Genomic DNA, 20,000 nt, shown 5'->3' with positions numbered 1-20,000 from the left:
TCCCTCTACCCAAATCCTTTTGCTCTCCTGTCCCCCCTGTTCTCTCCCCTTCTCCCCATCTCATTACCCATTGGTCCCCCTCTTAATCATTCTCCTTTGCTCTTATCTATTCCTTTGTGCTTCCCTCTGTTCCCCTTCCCCTCTGTTTATTTGTCCCCTAATTCCACTCTTCTCCTTCCTGCCCTTATTCCCCTCTGTTTACATCTCCCTTATTCCCCCTCTTCTCCTTGTCCTCTCTCTCTCTCTCTCTCTCTCTCTCTCTCTCTCTCTCTCTCTCTCTCTCTCTCTCTCTCTCTCTCTCTCTCTCTCTCCCTCTCTCCCTCCCTCTCCTCCCTCCCTCCCTCCTCTCCTCCCTTCCTCCCTTCCTCCCTCCCTCCCTCCACTTTCTCCCTCTCCCCTCACCCCCCTCCCCCATCCGAATGACCTATTGTGCTTTTATCTCTCATCGCGTCACACCACAAGATCGCGGTTCTTTTGTTTGTTGTTTACTTGTTTGTTGTTGTTATCTTTGTTTGATTCTTCGGGTTTTTGTGTGATTGTGGTTGTCTTTTGTTTGGTGGTGATGATGGTATGATTAATTAGTTAATTAATCGAATAATTGATATATGGGATTAATGTGATGTAAGTTTGTGTTATGTTTAAGCGTTTGTCATTTAGGCAAAGATTCTTTGTTTTGTTGCAGCCTGTTTGCAACATCTTCCGAGAAAATAAGGAATAAAAGAATGAATAGATGATATGAATAAGAATAGGTCGTTTGTGGTCGCTTTAGTGGGATGGTCTTTATGTTAATTAACTCGAGGTTTTCTCTAACCCGCTCCAGGAAGACAAAAAAAAAAACAATTTTAGTAATTTTTACCAGTAATAGGCTTTAGGGCTGACCACTGCTCGGTCTGACAGATGGGCGTGATGGGTTTCCACGTTTGAATTGTTTTTGTGTGTCTGGTTTTGGTGTCGCTGGCTCTTGTTGTTGTTGTTTTTGTTTTCGGTTCTGTTTTGTGTGTGTTCGTTTTGTTGTTTGGCGTTTTTCAACTTTTTTCTTTCTTGGTTGTTGACTGTCTTTGTTGCTGTCTTTCTCTCTCTCTCTCTCTCTCTTTTTCTCTGTATGTCTGTCTGTCTGTCTCTCTCTCTCTCTCTCTCTCTCTCTCTCTCTCTCTCTCTCTCTCTCTCTCTCTCTCTCTCTCTCTCTCTCTCTCTCTCTCTCTCTCTCTCTCTCTCTCTCTCTCTCTCTCTCTCTCTCTCTCTCTCTCTCTCTCTCTCTCTCTCTCTCTCTCTCTCTCTCTCCCTCCTTCTCCCTCTCTTGCTATCTGCCTGTCTCTCCTCTCTACCCTTCCTTTCTCTTTTTCTTTCTCCCTCTCCATTTCCTTCTCCAGTCCCCCCCCGCCCTCAACCACCCCCCTCCCCCAGTGCCAGCTCGCCACCCGTCACGTTCCCGGCTCGCTGTGCGGATGAACCGTGAACGTTATACGGTATTTGTAGCGGTGACGGCATACTTCCTAACCCCCTCCCCCCTCTCCCTCCCTCCCTCCCTCCCTCCCTCCCTCCCTCCCTCCCTCCCTCCCTCCCTCCCTCTTCCTCTTACCTCATCCCCTGTCCCCTCTCCTCCTACCCTGCTGCTTTACTCCTCCCCCTCCTCTCCCTCCTGCCCTCATCCGTCTAACCCTACTCCCTCTACATTACCCCCCTTTCTCCCTTTCCTTCTTCCCCCCTTTTCTCTCCTCCCCGCCTTTCCTATCCCCTATTCCCTTCTCCTCCCCTTCTCCTCCCCCTCCCTGGTTCTCGCCGCACGAGGTTGAGCTGTGGGATTAACACGTGTGTGTGTGTGTGTGTGTGTGTGTGTGTGTGTGTGTGTGTGTGTGTGTGTAGTGATTACGTACAGCGTGGATCAGGCTGGCGTTAGTTTTGTTTGTTTGTTTTGATTCTCTGGTTCTGCCTCTCTCTTTCTTCCTCTCTCCCATCTTCTCCCTTCCCCCTCTTTCTTTTTTTTCTCCTTCTCTTCCTCTCTCTCCTTTCTTCCATCCTTTCTTCCTATGTATTTCTTGCTCTGTCTCTTTACTCCACATTCAAACATCTCGGCGAACAGCCATCACTGGAGATAGACGAAAAGGGATTAGAAAAGATAGAAATAGAGAAAACCGGGACGAAGGGATAGGAGAGGGGGGGTCGGATGGAAAGTGGAGGTGGGGTGATGGGGGAGGGGAGGGGGAGGAGGGTGTGTGTGGGGGGGGGAGATGAGGGTGTGGGGGGGAGGAGGGTGTGTGGGGGGGAGGTGGGATTAGGATGAGGCAGGGGGTGGGAAGATGGAGGAAAGGGGGGGGGGATTAGGATGAGGCAGAAGGCGGGGGGAGGGGGGAAGGGAGGAGATGAGGACTGTCACATAAATAAAGACGACTCATTCTTAGGAAGTGTTGGTGTCAGGGCGAGGAAAGGAGGGAAGGGGGGTGGGGGTTGGGGCCCAGTAGGAAGGGTTGCCGAAGGGAGGACATTGAGGAAGAGAAGGGGAAGGGAGGGGAGGGGGTGGGCGGAGAGGTATCTTAGCTATTTTTAGTTAGGGGCTGTTGTTATCGGTGTTTGTTTCTTAGTGGGGTTTTCTTATTCTTTCTCTTCTTTCTTCATCTTCTTCTTCTTCTCTCTCTCTCTCTCTCTCTCTCTCTCTCTCTCTCTCTCTCTCTCTCTCTCTATCTCTAACTCTATCTATCTCTCTCTCTCTCTCTCTCTCTCTCTCTCTCTCTCTCTCTCTCTCTCGCTCTCTCTCTCTCTCTCTCTCTCTCTCTCTCTCTCTCTCTCTCTCTCTCTCTCTCTCTCTCTTTTTCCTTCTCCCTTCTCCCTTCTCCCTGCTCTCTTCTCCTCTCCTACGTCTTCCTCCTTCTCCCTCTCCTCTCCTCTCATCCACCCTCCCATTCGTCAAACCCCAACAGAAAGAGTCGTAAAATAAACCACGTGGATGATGGTTTAGACGCCCATATGACTTCAATAACGTATTTATTGGAGGAGGGGAGGGGGAGGGGGAGGGGGCGAGGGAATGGGGTGGCAGGAGGGGGCGAGGGAATGGGGTAGGGGGAGGGGGTGGGGGTAAAGGATGAGGGATGATGGTTATCCACGCAAGGCAATCGCTATCGTAATCTTTATATTTACCTTGGCCTTTGGAATGTTTATTGTCTTTTTTTCTCTCTCGTTCGTACGTAACACCCATCTTTTAGAAAGGAAAATCATGGGAATGAGGAGGTGATGAATTTATTGCAGTGTGTGTGTGTGTGTGTGTGATGATATTTCTATGTATCTGTTGTTTTCCTTCTTTTTTTATCTTCTCTTTCTTTTTCTCCCCTTTCATTTCCCTGTGTATCACAAGATCAAGGAGACAGTCATCTCTCCCTCCCTCCCCTTCCCCTGGCCTTTCCCACCCCCTTCTTCCCTTCCTCCTCCCTTCCCCTTGCCTCTCCCACCCCCTTCTTCCCTCCCTCCCCCCTTCCCTCCCCATTTCCTCTGGCCCTTCCCCCCCTTCTTCCCTCCCTCCCCCCTCTTCCCCTGGCCTCTCCCACCCCCTTCATGCCTCCCTCCCCCCTACCCTTCCCCTGGCTTTTCCTACCCCTTCTTCCCTCCCTCCCCCCTTCCCCTTTCCCCTGGCCTCTCCCACCCTCTTCTTCCCTCCCCCTCCCTTCCCCTTGCCTTCCCACCCCCTTCTTCCCTCCCTCCTTCCCTACCCCCACCCCACCCCACCCCACCCCCCGCTGACATTCAGAGTGTCCGCTGCATATTTAACACAATTTATCGGAGATCAATAGACTCGGCCTGACCTCTGTGCTTTGGCTTCCGGTGCCTGGGAGCCTGGCACTTGAGAACAGCACTTTGGCACACTTTCCGGGCTTCTTCGTCAGCCACTTTGTCAAAGATGAGCGGTGTTGCGAATTTCGGTGGGAGAATGATGATAGTGATAATGGTAATAACGGGGATGATTGTGATGGTATGAGGAAGAAGGAGAAGAAGGAGGGGGAGGAGGAAGAGGAAGATGGAGATGAAGATGGAGAAGAGGGCATGGTCTTATGTCGTTGATAAATATTCTTTTAACGTTCTATAACATATGTAAGTGAAGACGTGATAAGTATAAATCGTCATGCTTATGTACACAAAGATTATCATTAACACTGATTCGGAACTTTACATTGATGATATGCAGAATATATATATAGAAAATAACCCCCAAAAAAATGAAAAAGAAAAAAAAAAAGTGACTTACCTCGGTCGTAAATCCATGATAGTAAACGCTTAAGAGTTACAGCATTATGTCGCAAGTCGGTGATATCATTCGCAAAGTATCAGTTACCTCATAAATTCCCGACAGAAGAGGATAATAGTTTCACGCGAGTCGCTGTGGCAGGGATTTAGGATTAGGCGGACGCGGATCACTGTAATTTGGCCCGAGAGTTTATTAAGGCTTCACGTGTGTCGTAAGCACTGTATTGAGTCCCCGTTCCGTGTTCTCCCTTCCCCTCCCCCCCCTCTCCTTTCCTCCCCCTTTCTTCTCCCTTCCTCCCTCCTCCCTTCTTCCCTCCTCTCCCTTTCCACCCCCTCTCCCTCTCCTTTCCTTCCTCTCCCTTTCCCTTCCTACCCCTTCCTCCCTCCTCCCCCTCATCTCCCTTCCTCCCTCCTCCCCCTCTCTCTTCCTCCCCCTCCCCCGCATACCCCTTGCTCCCTCCTCCCCCTCTCCTTTCTTCCCCCTCCCATACATTCCTTCTACATTCCCTTCCGCTTGTAGTCCCTCTCTGTCTATCCCCTCCTCCCCCTTCCCCTCCCCTTCTTATCCCGTCTTTCTCTCCCCTTCCTTTTAAGTCGGATTTACGCTCCCGAAAGTATTATCCATTCTTCCATTTCCCTTTTCGTATGTTTATATGTATGTGCTTAATTACATTCTCGTCTTTTCTTCTTTTCTTTAATTCCCTTTATCTGCCCTATGTGTATTTTTGCTCTTCTTTTATTCTTCTCTTTCCTTCTTCCCTCGGGCTCGCTTTTTCCTCTTTCGGTGTATGACGTCACTTCCCGCTTCGTCTCTCTCCCATCGCGTTGTTTTTCTTTTTAATTTTCTTCCTAAATTCTCTTGTGCTTCCGCTTGCTGGTGGTCCCGCCCTCTTCCTCTTCCTCCTTCTCTTCCTTATTACTGTCCGCCTTCTTTCTTTTTCTTCCTTTCTTTCTTTATTTATTTATTTTACTTGGCTCCTACTCCGCGTGATCTCTCGCCCTCTCCCATTTTTCTTCTTCCTTTTTATGTCTTGCCTTTTATTTTTATTCGTTCTCGCTCTCGCCTGTAGAGTTATCTTCTTCCATCTTCACCTTGTAATTCCTCCCTCTCTTCCACCTCCTTGTCCTCCTTCCTTTGCTCCTCTTCCTACTCCTCCTTATCCTTCTCCTCTTCTTCCTCCTCCTCCTATTCTTACTCCTTCTCCTCCTACTCCTCCTCATCTCTCCTCTTGTCGCACTTCCTAGTGTGTGTTTTCTTTGTGTTCATTGAATAGGGCGTGACGTGTAGCTATTTTTATCTTCTTTTTGTTGTAATTGTTGTTCCTGTGTACCTGTTTCTTTCTCTCTCCCTCTCCCTCCTTCTCTCTTTCCATCTCTCCCTCCCTCCCTCTCTCTCTCTCTCTCTCTCTCTCTCTTTCTCTCTCTCTCTCTCTCTCTCTCTCTCTCTCTCTCTCTCTCTCTCTCTCTCTCTCTCCCTCCCTCCCTCCCTCCCTCTCTCCTTCTCTCCCTCTCTCCCTCTCTCCCTCCCTCTCCCTCCTGTTTTCTCTCCATCTCCCCCCCTCTCCCTCCTCTCTCTCTCCCTCTTCTTCTCTCTTCATCTCTCCCTCCCACTTCCCCTCTCCCTCTCTCCCTCTCTTTCATATTTATTACAGCCACTTCAGCCCTTCAATTCCTCGGGTCTCCTTCAGATCGCCAAACAAAAGCCATCCTACGATCCTTCAGCCTCCTCCTTCCCCTCCTCACCTCAAGGCTATTCTTTTGTTATTATTTTCTCTATGATTGTTGTCTTTATCATCGTCATTGTTCTCGATGGTGTTATATTTTTTCTGTCTTTTTTCTTGATGGTGTTATATTTTTCTGTGTTTTTTCTTGGTGGTGTTATATTTTTTGTCTTTTTTCTTGATGGTGTTATATTTTTTATGCAAATAAGAGCGATTAAGATACGATAAGATAAATAAGAAGTAAATAAAAGCGATTAAGATACGATAAGATAGTGATAAGAAAAGAAAAAGATGAAAGGGCGGCGAATCATGCTCATGCCGGCGACAAATCCTTCATGTAAATCTCCTTTCTTATCTTTTTATCTTCCGGTTTGGGGGGGGGGGTATGTGAAGACGAACATCTGTTGCTGCTGCTATTTATGAACACTTACAGACATTAACTAAATACACACAAACACATACGTACACGCACAAACACACACGCGCGTATACACACAAACATATACACGCGCACACGCACATGCATAGACACTCACGCGCGCGTCCACACTGTAATGTTATCTCTAGTCTATATATCTGTTATGTCTCTCCTATTTTAAAGGATAAGGCGTTGCATCATTATTTTTATCGTTATTAAATCAGGTAATCTCTGCTCGACACCTGCTCATTCGACACAATCGACCTTTTCCCGTCTATCTGTTTTTTTTCACCGCCGCCCTTTTTCTGCGCAGGTGCTGGTGGGAGAGGCGGCGTGGTCGGGCGAGCGCGTGACGGAGCTGCGGCAGCTGGCACGACAGATCCAGCTGCACGTGGCAGAGGACGCCGCTCGCGACACCCCGCTCGTGGCTGAGGTCGAGCGCCTCGGCTTCAGAATCACCAACCTGACGGAGGCCATCACGCAGCTCAGCAACAACCTAAGCCTGCAGGCGGACCAAGAGCAGCAGCAGAAGCAGGAGCAGGCCCTCAAGCAGCTAGAGGAGGGCATCAACGGTGCAAACACACTGCTGGCGCTGCCTGAACCGCCCGTCGATGAGGCTGCCGTGCGCGCCACCCAGCTGAAGGACCAGCTGGTCGCGCTGGGCACGTCGGGCGGGCCCATGCTGGAGGCAGGGCCCACACAGGTGGTCAAAGCCTGGCAGACGGCCGTGCGCGACACGCACACGCGCTACGAACAGGTGGTGGCGGGTCTTGGCGGCGACGACGAGCAGCTGGCGGCCGCGCTCACCACCTGGCGCCAGTACGTGGAGAGTGTGGAGGCCGAGATGTCGGCGCCGGCGCCGGCCTCGCGCGAGGGCCTGCACGAGGCCTCCCGCTTGTGCCAGGTGCACCGTTCTATCCTCACCACGCAGACCAACGTGCTCACCACGCTGCAGGATCAGGCGCAGCAGGAGGACGCGCCACCCAGGATCAAGGATCTACAGGGCCGCCTGCGAGAGCTCATCCTGCGCCACAAGACTGTCCTGACCACCGTAACGGAACGCGAGCAGGTGCTCCTGAGGACCATCACCACCTGGGAGACGTACCGGGTCAAGGTGGCTCAGCTGCAGACCTGGATCCTCGCCCTCGAGCAGGAAAAGCAGGGCCTGCAGCTGCGCCAGGTTGCCCGGCGACGTCTCGACAAGGTCATCAGTCGCCTGCAGTCTTTGCTTGAGCAGCTGACCCGTGGCGAGGAGCAGGTAGAGGACGTGGCCAAGCTGTGCCAGCAGCTGGTGGCGTCGTGCGACCCCAGCATCCACTCGATCCTCAAGGCCGAGCTGGCATCCTTGCAGCAGCGCGTCACCAACATGCGAGCTGGCGTGGAAACCTGGCTCGGCTACCTGAGCCGCAGCTCGGACCTGTGGCGGCGCTACGAGGAGAACTATGCCAAACTGCACACCATCTTGAGTGAGATGCAGGCTGGCCTGTCGGCCGATCTGCCCTCGGACTTCAGCAGTGTGCAGGAAACCATCAAGAAATACAACGAGACAACAGCATCCCTCGAGGCCCTCAGTGGCGACCTGTCGCTGCTCAGGACCACGAGAGAGGAAATGGTGGATTCCCTGACCCCGTCTGACCTCCGCCTGGTCACCCAGCGCATGTGGAGGGTGACGCAGCTGCAGGCCGAGCTACTCCACCAGTACAGGCTGAGGATCAGCACCCTGGAGGACAAGCTGGAGCTGTGGCAGCTGTACGACACCCGGTACCAGCAGTTCCTCGCATGGGCCAAGGACATGGAGGCCAAGATCGACGGCGGTTCCGAGCAGTACATCGACACCCTTATCAGAAAGCTTGAACACGACTACCAGGAGGACATAAACACGAAGAGCATCGAGAAGTTGTGGTTGATCTCGGAGGGCGAGGAGCTCCTCTCCTGCAGCACCGAGGACCAGGCCTCAGACCTCAAGAACAAGATGCAGAACATCGAGGCCACCTGGAAGCACATTCATGACAAGTGCACCAATAGGAAGCAGAAGCTGCAGGACATCGTCACGACCATCAACAAGGCTGAAGTCACTCTCGCCGAGTTGAAGGAGTGGCTCTTCCTAATCGAGAAGAAGCTCTCAAGTCCCGTGGTGTTCCAGAACAGCTCCAAGAAGGAAATCGACCGCCTACTCGAGGCGGAGGAGGAGGTGCGCAAGGAGATTGAGAAGCAGAGCGGAACGATATCCTCCGTCCTGAATCTCTGCGATATGGTCATTCGCGACTGCACCGAGTTTGACGCCAATGGCGACACCGACTCGCTGCAGGAAGCCCACCATAATCTGGAGAGAAGATGGGGCGATATTTGTAGCCGATCTGCTGAGAGGAAAGTATTCATTCAGAAGACTTGGAAAATGTGGCAGGAGCTGATAGCTGTGAACACCGCCTTTGAGACGTGGCTGACCAGCATGGAGTCAAGGATGAGCAGCATCACTGCCTCCTCGACGATAGTGACCTACGCCAGCCTGGAGGAGCGAATCGCCCAGGTACACGAGCTGCAGCCGCTCATTCACGACCAGACGCTGCAGTACGAACAGCTCAACCAAAAGTACCGTGTCTTGGCGCGCCCTTACGGCAGGGAGAACAGGCTTGACCAGCAGAACGAGATCCGCACGAAGGTCAAGACCTCGAATGCCAGGTTCCATACTCTCAACTACCACATCACCGTCATCCTGCGGCGGTTGAGGTACAGCGGCAGGATCTACGAAGAGTTCATCAGCACGAGAGAGAGCCTCCTGGGCTGGCTGAACGACTTCGACCTCAAGGTGTCCGAGTACGACAACCAGATGCACTCTGACCTCGAACAAAAGAAGAAGTCCCTGCTGGAGCTCGTGGCCGAGTACGAGAGGCATGAGGAGGACCTCAGGAACTTCGATGCCATGATCTCGTACCTCTACCAGCGAAGTTGCTACACAGACTGTCTGATGATCGAGGAGAGCCTCGAGGAGTACTGGATCATCAGGAAACACCTACACAGACGCCTCTTGAGCCTGCAGGACGCTATCGACGTGGAGATTACCACCCAGATCACCAACGCCACTGCGACCAGGCTGTCCGAGGAGCGCCCGGTCGGGGACCAGCAGGAGCTTGAAGGCGAGGACGATTACCGGGTTCCTCTGGCCGCTGACACCGATCTGGAGACGACCTTCACCACCACGGACGTCTCGCTCATCGGAGCCGTCGGCGGAAGGTCTCTGGCGGTGGAGATGAAGGCGGCGCTGGAGGAGAGCAAGAGACTGCTGAGGCAGTTGGAGGAAGCGCTCAAGTGCCCCACCCCGCAGGGAGCTGAGGTCGACAAGACGTATTACTCCTTCGTAAGTGCAATCTTCCCAGCCTTCATAATGTGTATATCTTATGAATAGAAGAAATATTGGACATTTATTTTTAATATTGATCTCATCGCATCAGCAGTATGCTCAGTATCTAAAGCAATTCATTATAAAATAAACATGGCTCCCAACCGTTCCTGTCCCCTCAGTCCAAGCAGTTGGCCGGATGCCGGTCTTCCGTGGACCTCCTGAGTTCCCTGAAGCAGCACACGGGCGACGACGCCGAAGCCAGGGAACTGCACCCGGAGATCGAGGTCGTCCTGGAGGAGTTCACCCAACTCGAACTCCTCTCCCAGGCCAAGCAACAGAGGCTGAAGGAGAATAGGTAATATTCTTTTCTGATATCTAATTCTCGATCATGTCTGTGGTATTCACCAATGCATTAATACTTGTCTCATTTTAACTTTGATGAATATATGTGCTCTTGAGGATGCTCTTTCATGTCTTGTAGTTCATGAAAAATGCTCTTTTGCCTTTATTTTGTTTTGTTACGTTATATAACCTCATGGACTGTGATACTTGTTCTTGACTCCCCCTTCCTACATTTCTCATACAAATCGAAACTAGAATCATTTAACCGATTATTTTGTGTGGCTGAAAGCAAGCTTGAAGGCTTTGCTTGTGTCCTACAGTTTGATCGAAACTGCTTTCATGAGGAGTTTAATGGCATGAAGTAGTAAGAGAAAAAAATAGATAATGATGATTGTAGACTTTGTGTGATCATTTCTGTAGTCTGTGTGATCATTTTTGTAGTCTTTGTGTGATAATTATTGTAGTCTTGTGTGTTACAGAACATAGTTGTGATATAGACTGTGTGCTAGTCATTTATTATAAATAAGGCTGGACAATGTCTAGCGAATTCCATGAATTTAGAACAATGGAGCTAATTGTTCCTTTGTAGTTGTGATTTTGTAGATATATATGTTTTGGCTAGTGTGTATATAAGAGTGATTTAATATATAAGCAAGAATTATATTATATACCCATTGCTATTTTTGTGTGATTTAGGATATAAGTAGTAGGTTAAAGTTTGAGAAAAATGACAGAGTTCACCATAAGCGTTTATTTGATTAGATAAACCTTTATTGGATTATCTACACAATTTACTTCACATCCGCTAAATTACCCCGACTTATCATGACCAAATCAATGCATTTAGTGTCTGTGCGTTGGAGCGATTGACGTGTTCGCGGCACGATGCATTTCCCACACACGAAACACCTGACAGAGGAGGTCCAGTCCAGACGGCGATTCTGATTCCGTCTTCACTGAAACAGCCTCTTAAGACGAGCTCAGTATTTGCATTTATGATTTGTATATACATACATGTATATGTTAACGCGTTGGCGCATTCGCATACGCGTATCCACGCGCGCGCGCGAGCACACACACACACACACACACACACACACACACACACACACACACACACACACACACACACACACACACACACACACACACACACACACACACACACACACACACATTGTAAATGGTAGACCCGTAGCCCTCGTAGCGTAGGAAGGCGGGCGGGCGAGTTCCGCCCCGCCGCTAGTCTTGGGTGTGAGGTAACCCTGGTAAGCAACGCGGATCCTGCAGTAGCCGTAGCTGACCACGCATGCGCATGTGTTTGCTTACAGCGAGACGTCTTCCCTGACGTGCCCGCTGTGTTGCAGACGCAATTGGCAGCAGTTCGAGAACGACATGTGGCGCCTAGAACAATGGCTCACCCACGCCGAAGCCACGCAGACCACGCAGCACAGCCCGCCCACGCCCATGGAGCAGCTAGAGGAGGTCGCTCAGGACCACAGGGTAGGTTGCACTGTACAGATGCCGGGTTGGTGGGTGGAATAGCGTAGGTTCTTTAAGGCGTAGTCATGGCTTAGTGTTCTTTTCAGGCTAGTTTTTTTTATCAAGGTCTAAATAGTATACAGACCTTGGTTTTTATCAGGTAAGTATTGTGTGACATTGCTGTTGATATCGCTGAGTATAACCGGCTTCACCTTCGGCCGGCGCGGGATGTGACTCTTTGCGTGTTGCAGGAGTTCCTGATGGACCTGGACGGCCACAAGTCGGTCATCATGTCGCTGAACATCATCGGCAAGCACCTGGCCGAGCACACCCGCGACGAGCGCCGTGCCACGCGCGTGCGGGACCGCCTCACTGCGGCCAACCAGCGCTGGGAGGCCGTGTGCGCTGCGGCGTCCGTGTGGCAGGCGAAGCTGCAGACGGCGCTCATGGGCAACGCCGAGTTCCATTCCACCATCTCGGACCTGCTGGCCTGGACGGACACCACGGAGGAGAGCCTGCACAAGATGGCGGCGGAGGAGGAGACGGAGGAGGCCGCCCTGCGCGAGCGCGCTGGCCGCGTTCTGGACGTGCGGGCTGAGGTCGAGCGGTGCGAGCCGCGCGTCGCGTCCCTGCACGAGGCGGCGCAGCACCTGCTCACCACGCAGCAGGACGACCAGTGCGCGGCCGTGCGCGAGCGCCTGGCGCTCCTCTCGCGCCGCCTGCAGCTGCTGCTCCAGCTGTGCTCGCAACAGCTTACCCAGCTGTCGCAGCTCCTGGGCCAGGACTTTACCAGCTCGCTGGCGTCCCTGGCGTCGTCGGGGGTGAGTAGGGCTGAACTGACGTCCCCAACACGGAAATTGGGCATATGTGTTCATTTTATATCATTGTCAGAATTGCATGAAATCCGACCGTAGGAAACTGCACCACTGCACGTAGCACCTCAAATGCACACTGTCTTTTATTTACAGCTGTACGAGTCTGCCGAGTTCTCTTTCTCGCGGCCAACTTCACCCAGCTCCCTGACTGCCAGCTTCCATTCCGATGTGCAGTACGTACAACTCGGCCGTGGGAACATGTCGAGCACCTTCGGTTCTCTTAAGTTCTTAGCGCATTCTTCCTCATTTTGGTTCAGTAGATTTTTTGGTAGATTTAGTTTTCCAATTTTTCTCTTTGTATTGATAGATTTTCAGGTTCACTTTCTGTTTGACTTCAGTTGCTTCATTTTTTCGCTGAAGTATCGTATTCCGTTCACTGAATGCATAAGTAAACTGCCACACCAAGTATAATAAGAAGAATAAGAGCTAATAAACTGTAATCAAACTTTAGAAATGACAAGGAAAGATCACGCTATTATCTAAAGCATTAAAAGCCACAGGCCCCTCGGACATAAGGGTAATAAAACAGCATTCACAATGTCCCTCTCCCCTTCCTCCCCTTAGTGACGGCTACGGCGCGGAGGGCGGCGACGAAGGCGTAGTGAGACGCTCCTACAGGTTCTTCGGGCGTGTGATGCGAGCTGCCCTCCCCATCCAGGCCCTGATGTTGCTCATGCTCGGGGTGGCGTCGCTCGTGCCCACCTCTGAGGACGACTACGCCTGCAACATGGCCAACAACTTCGCCCGGAGCCTCGACCCGATGCTCAGGTACCCCAACGGGCCTCCGCCTTTCTAAGGTCGCCTGTCCGATGTCGTCCTTCGAAGGTCCCGTCTCTCACCTCTCTTCGGATGCTCGTCCTCCTACTCCTACTCCTCCTCGACTCCTCCGAGGGCGCGGGGCGTTCTCGTCTTCCTCCTGCGGGATCCGACTCTTCGTGGTGGATGCGCAACCTCTCGACCCCAAACCAAAACGCGACTCACACACAAACTCCTGATGTTGATTACCGAAATGTTTTAAAATATTCGATTGTGTTTTATCGTAGATAAAACGTACCTGTTTTAAGTGAAGAAAAAACTGCGTAAATATATATATAGGTAAATATATGAATAAATAAATATATATATATATATATTCTAATGTTCAGCTAACAGATGCAACATGATTAGTTTAGTGAAACTGGAAGAGAAAAAAATGTTTATGTTGTTTGTTTGTTTTCCGTTTAGGTTTATTCAGTTTTGTGAATTGAAAGCACATGGCAAAGTTGTTGATTTTTTTACTGATTGAAATATATATATATGATATTTTAATGGTGATGTAATGGTTCAAAAAGTTCCTTATGTAAGTGCCCGCCGTTCTCAATTGGTGATGAAGGATCCTGTCAACAAAGCTTCATCTCTTTTATTTTTTGAATAATATTTTTTTCGCCCAGGTTAAGGATGTAAACGCTGTTTGTTGTTATATATAGTCAAGGAAATGCTTAATGTAGTAAAATTACCTTTTATCCCCTTGGCTGTGACTGATATGTCTTCAACTTGTTAGAAAAGGAACTCTGCTTTTTACGATTTCTCTTTTTTATCTCGCTCGCTCTTCACACTTTCGTCTTGTTTCTCTCTTTCCCCTTTTCCTATATAAATGGACATATATAAGCGTGTGTGTGTCTAGAGGTGTTGGACAATCTCGTGTGAAAATGAACACACACACACACAAGATGATATTGATATGAATATATGAACGCACGTCTGAAGATCTGTCAGCCACACACACACTACAATGACGTTTATTATACCTGACTACCCAAGTACGGACAAAAAAACCTGGTGCTACCATCTATCTATACTGTATATGGTGATTTTTGGAAAGGCTTATTGTGGTACTGGTGTTTAGGTGCTATATGAATTTTTACAATGACCTGAAAGAAAGAAAGAGGACTTTTTATTTACTGAAGAAGAAAAAAAATATATGAAAATGATTTTTTTTACAGAGAGAAGGTATTATTGTGTGTTTATTTGGATCTTTTCCTTTTGGTTCTCTCGATTTGACTTTGAATTGTGAATTCGATGGACTCAGGTTGAAGAGTTGGTTTTTATTAGTAATTTTAAGAGAGATTAATTAGAGAAAAATATGAATGAAGTGATAATATCTTATAGGAGTCATTAAAGTCATCTTGAGGCTGTACTCTGTTAACTGTAGGTGATATTTATTTATTTTTCCTTTTTTTTTTTAGTTTTTTTTTTATTATTTACATCCCTCTAGATCACAGTTAACTGCCGACGATGACTAAGGGTTTGTCTCGTGTTAGACTACCCCCCCCCCCAAACTTATTTAGGTGTATAAATCTTTTATCAGTCATTTGTGATAAGTGTTCATGCTCCTCGCCCAATGTTGGAGCTCATCTGCTGTAAGGTTTATGGTTTAGGCATATTTGATATTTGGAATTTGATCTTTTTTTAGGTATATTGTAATTCACGAGGATAGAAGTGATTATTTTCATCAAATGTACTTAGCAATGATTTTTATTTCTTACATGGCTGAGATATGTTACCCTTCCTTTTTTATCTCCCTTTCCTCTCCCTCTTTCATCCTTTTTCCTTGTAAATACACCTTTTCCTCATTTTATTGTTAGCTCTTAACTTACTCTTTTTTAATTTCCCTTTATCCTTTTTTTAACCAAATTTTCTCCCCTTGTCCCATTTTTTTTCTTTCTCACTCACTCTATGTCCGTCTTTCTCCCCTTTCTCCTTTTTGTAAATTCACGGCATTGCTGAAAGCCAGTCATAGTAAGGGAAACCAATAATGCAGTATGGAATGGACGGTTAACGTGGAACTTAACCCTCTGTTTATCAGGAGACGATGGTTAGTTTGACAGCCCCACCAAAAAAAAAACGCAGGACATAAAAAATATATATAAGAAAAATAAGAAAAAAATGTATTTAAAACATCACTATCCCTCCATAGGCTCTGTTGCCTACTGGGTTTCTTATCGCGTCCCTGGCTTTGTCGCGGAAGTACAGGGGCGAGTCGGTATATGATCTAGAAAAAAATGTTAGGGCTGTTGGCTCCATCTCTCTGACACTGTATATTGTGTTTCTGTACAATGACTGGTGGGACGCCGTGTAATAAAAGCAACTTTCAGATGATGCACTTGTCAAAGAAACTATCCCCTCGTGTATTAAATTTTTGTCAGTAATGTTCTTGTTTTTATTATTCTATTATTGTTTCTTCTTCTTCTAGTATAGGGTCTATAAGCTTATTCGCTTTGGATGCTTCTTGATGCAGATAATAATCATTTTTGTTATGGCTGGCCAAAGAAAGAATGTGTTTGTTTGTTCTCTCTCGTTTTTTTTTCCTTTTTTTATTTTAAATACGTGGCGATATGATAAGGTCATAAAGTTGAACTATAGTGCCTGAACTAGAATGTCCCTAGTTTGTGCAGGCTGTGAAGTTTGTGCCATAGATACGTGACCAGCCAATAGGAAAAAAGAGCGCGAATGCCTAGCCAATCAAAAACAAAACATAAATGAATATTTCAAAAAATATGTTACAAAAAATTCATAATCTTTCACACTAAAAAGTAAAAAAAAATAATGCTTTGCCCAGCCATTGGCTAATCAAAACTGCTTCAACACCCAACCAATAGCAGCGTCGGACTTCCATCCAGTAGCATCGCTTTCTTTCGCCAGTGTTGTAGCAGAGCACGCGCTAAGGGCGGTCGTTTATACCATGGTGTGAGTTCTATTCATACAAATATACGTGTTCTTATAAATGTGTGTTTTATTTTAGACGTTTCCCCAGAGATTCTTTTGTTTTTTGTTTATGTATTATCATTTCTTGGATTTTTTTTCACTGTAGGAATAAAAAAACGTTTACCTTTTTTTTATAAAGTTCATTTTCTTCCTGTTTTAAATTTTTTGATATATTTGACTAGATATGTATAATTCCTTGTTTAATTCAGTGAAAAAAAATGGAAAATATGAAAGAAATATATGGAAATTGAACTGAATTAGTTTATATTACCAAATATAGCTGATAAGATACAACAAATTTCACTGGTATAGTACCAAAGAAGAATAACAAAAGATATGATATTTGGAAATAATTGAGAAAAAAAATACCAAACTAGTATGAATTATATTACCAGGATTTGACGACCTTTACAAGGAATATGATGCATTTAAACCATATGCAAATCTTAGAAATGCCGTTAATTAATAACATTACTTCTTCAGTGTAGTATATCATTTAATAACAATACAGTGATTTTAGAGAATTATGAGTCTGTGAAATAGTTTTACCAACTACAACAAATTATGTTATTTAGAAGGAGACTAGAGCCCGAAAAACTATTACAACTATAGCCTGTTTTTACACGTTTTATGTGTTATAGAAAGTTCACGAGACCAGATTAGACATGTCACATCTCTGGCCACAATAAGGCCTCAAAGATGTGATCAGAAAGAGCTAATATGTAACAGCTCGTCTACTCTGTTAAAACCGGCCAACAGAATCGAATTAAAGACCCTGGAGCTCGGTTTTATTTTGCCAAATATGTAGTTTTTTTCTCATATTAGCCAATACGTACAGATGTGAGAGGTTAATCTTGCTAATCACAGATAAAGCTATTTTCACACCTAAGGTTATTGTGAATTAAGCTTTTGATGTTTTCTCATTGATAAGATAAACGCAAATGAGGAAGAACGGACGTAAAAATATTGATGAATATGAAAGAAAAGAATCTTGGATAACAGAAAATTTCCAAATCAGAAAAAAATTGTAAAACTGTGGAACGTACAAACAGTATATTTCTATTTTTTTCTGTTGAAGAAAAATCGCAGTTATATTATAATTATCACACACACAACACATATGCACCCCACCAAACTTCACACACACACACACACACACACACACGCACACACACACGCACACACACACACACGCATATATATATATATATATATATATATATATATATATATATATATATATATGTGTGTGTGTGTGTGTGTGTGTGTGTGTGTGTGTGTGTATGTATCATGTGTGTGTGATGTACATATATGTAGGTAGATAGATAAAAATAATATTCACTTAAAATCACATATCTTTGCTTGTTTACCATCGCCTTGTGTATGAGGAACTTAAGAATGCATAATTATCTCTTTATCTATCTTTTAAGTCAAATATGAATTTTCTGCGTAGTTTAAATTGCAAATGAATCAGCGAACAGAGATTTAATGTTTATTAGGTATGTTGCACGCGTCGCCACTTCTTATCTTTTAAGACTGCGGAGAGGAATTTCCTGTTAACAAATTATGGAAATATTATTTTGAAAGACGTTGGTCACGAAGGATTTAAGAAGACAGATGACGACAAGTATATTCTTAGAATTATTATTAAGTCTTTCATTATTTTTTGGAAGACTCTGGACCAAATGTAAGATAATGATGATGATGACGTTGGTACGGGCTGTGATTCGTTTCTGTTTCTTCATTCTAAAATTTGCGTTATCAGTGAAAAAGAATAACGAGTAAAATTATACAAACGCGAACATTTGCGTTTACACACCCATATGTGTCTGTATATTTTTTTGCGTCTACACACACACACACACACACACACACACACACACACACACACACAGATATATATATATATATATATATATATATATATATATATATATATATATATATATATATATATATGTGTGTGTGTGTGTGTGTGTGTGTGTGTGTGTGTGTGTGTGTGTGTGTGTGTGTGTGTACACAAATACTCACATATATATATATATATATATATATATATATATATATATATATATATATATATATATATATATATATATATTATATATATAAATGTATGTATATACATATAATTACATATATTTATTAACTTATTCATGGTGTATGTGTGTGCGTGTGTCTATGTGACCTTGATCCGGACCAGAAGTTTCCAACCTGGCGCTCTCGAGCACCACCGCGCTCTTTGATAGCAGTGCTCTTTCACAGCGGTTAAAATCTGAATTCCAAAGCCATGAAATTAAGGGGGTGCTCTCATAGTTACCCAGATGATAGGCGGGTGCTCAGCAACAGCAGGTCGAGGAGGCTGGTCTGGTCCGTCGCCTAAGTCATACGGTTCTCGAGCGATTTCGTATAAAGTACGTTGGTGTGTTTATAAACCTGCGCCAGTGACATGCTTCTATTCACTAGCGACAAAGAGTTTGTTTTTATATTGGTTTCCATTTCTTTATAGAGAGTATTTCTATGTGCCTTGTCCCTTTTTGAGACAAACCTGAATGAAATTGAAACAAAACTCTGTTGTTTCTGTAGGAATTTCTTCAGGCATGTGTGCATATTTGGTCAGGTACGTTGAAACGCTTTCATTCGCCTTCCTAGCAAACTACATGCATAGTATATACTTGCTTTTGAATGGCACCAAAGTTTGTAGATTGAAAAAAATGCGCAAACGTGATACACACAATGTCAAAATTTTAAGGAAAAATTTAAACATTTTTAATGCGAGTTTACGAATTCACCTGCATGCATGTATACACGCATATATATATATATATATATATATATATATATATATATATATATATATATATATATATATATATATATATATATATATATATATATATATATATATATATATATATATATATATATATATATATATATATATATATATATATATATATACATGCATGTATATATATATATATATATATATATATATATATATATATATATATACATGCATATATATACATGCATGTATATATATGTATATGCATGTATATATATATATATATATATATATATATATATATATATATATATATATATGCATGTATATATATATATATATATATATATATATGTATATATATATATATATATATATATATATATATATATATATATGGGGTAGGTTTATTAATCTACAAATGCTTAGTAAAGAATATCATGGAAATCCATAGGTCAAGCGAAAGAGTGACTTCGGTAATATTAAAAATGAACACGACGTACCTCTATGCCCCAACCTGCAACCATATTGATGAAGAAATAGAGATCTATGAAGATGTTCATTTAGCCAGCGACAGAACAAAACACCATTACACAATAATTACGGGAAATTTTAATGCCAAAATAGGTAAAAAGATAGAAGGAGAAACCGTAGTAAGGAATCAAGGAATAGGCACCAGGAAAGAAAGGGGACAAATGGTGATCGATTTGGCTGAGGTTTGACCTCTCAATAGCATGAACATATTTTTCGAAAAAAATATAGAACGGAAGTGGACAAAAAAATCGCCATCTGACATCAAAAACGAAATCGATTTTCATAACTTCAAATAGACGTGGAAGTTTCCAACAAAGTAAATGTTGATAGCGACCATATGTGTTGTTATATAAATATTGATATATAATATCAATGTTGATATAAATGTTATGTGTCATATAGATATTGATAATTGTTGTAGTTTTTTATCGTTTTTATTATGATAACGATAATGACAATAATAATGAAAGCATAATAATGATAATGATTATAATAATAGTAATAATGTGATAATAGTAATCATAAT

At 44.9% G+C, this 20,000-nt stretch overlaps 1 protein-coding gene across 1 annotated transcript in view; it reads left to right on the top strand.

The window, feature by feature from the left end:
• The window catches only part of LOC113823000 (Muscle-specific protein 300 kDa), a gene marked incomplete in the record, with an annotated part of 352,771 nt that extends 336,599 nt beyond the window's left edge, over nucleotides 1-16,172 (top strand). The window contains 6 exon segments of the mRNA XM_070135434.1: nucleotides 6,683-9,724; nucleotides 9,889-10,064; nucleotides 11,383-11,554; nucleotides 11,785-12,354; nucleotides 12,502-12,581; nucleotides 12,973-16,172. Of these exon segments, the coding sequence (XP_069991535.1) occupies nucleotides 6,683-9,724; nucleotides 9,889-10,064; nucleotides 11,383-11,554; nucleotides 11,785-12,354; nucleotides 12,502-12,581; nucleotides 12,973-13,204 (4,272 nt within the window).
• Nucleotides 16,173-20,000: the final 3,828 nt, after the last annotated feature.

Source organism: Penaeus vannamei, chromosome 20, assembly GCF_042767895.1.
Source record: "Penaeus vannamei isolate JL-2024 chromosome 20, ASM4276789v1, whole genome shotgun sequence".
NCBI classification, from domain to species: domain Eukaryota; kingdom Metazoa; phylum Arthropoda; class Malacostraca; order Decapoda; family Penaeidae; genus Penaeus; species Penaeus vannamei.
This window is presented reverse-complemented; position numbering and strand designations above follow the sequence as displayed.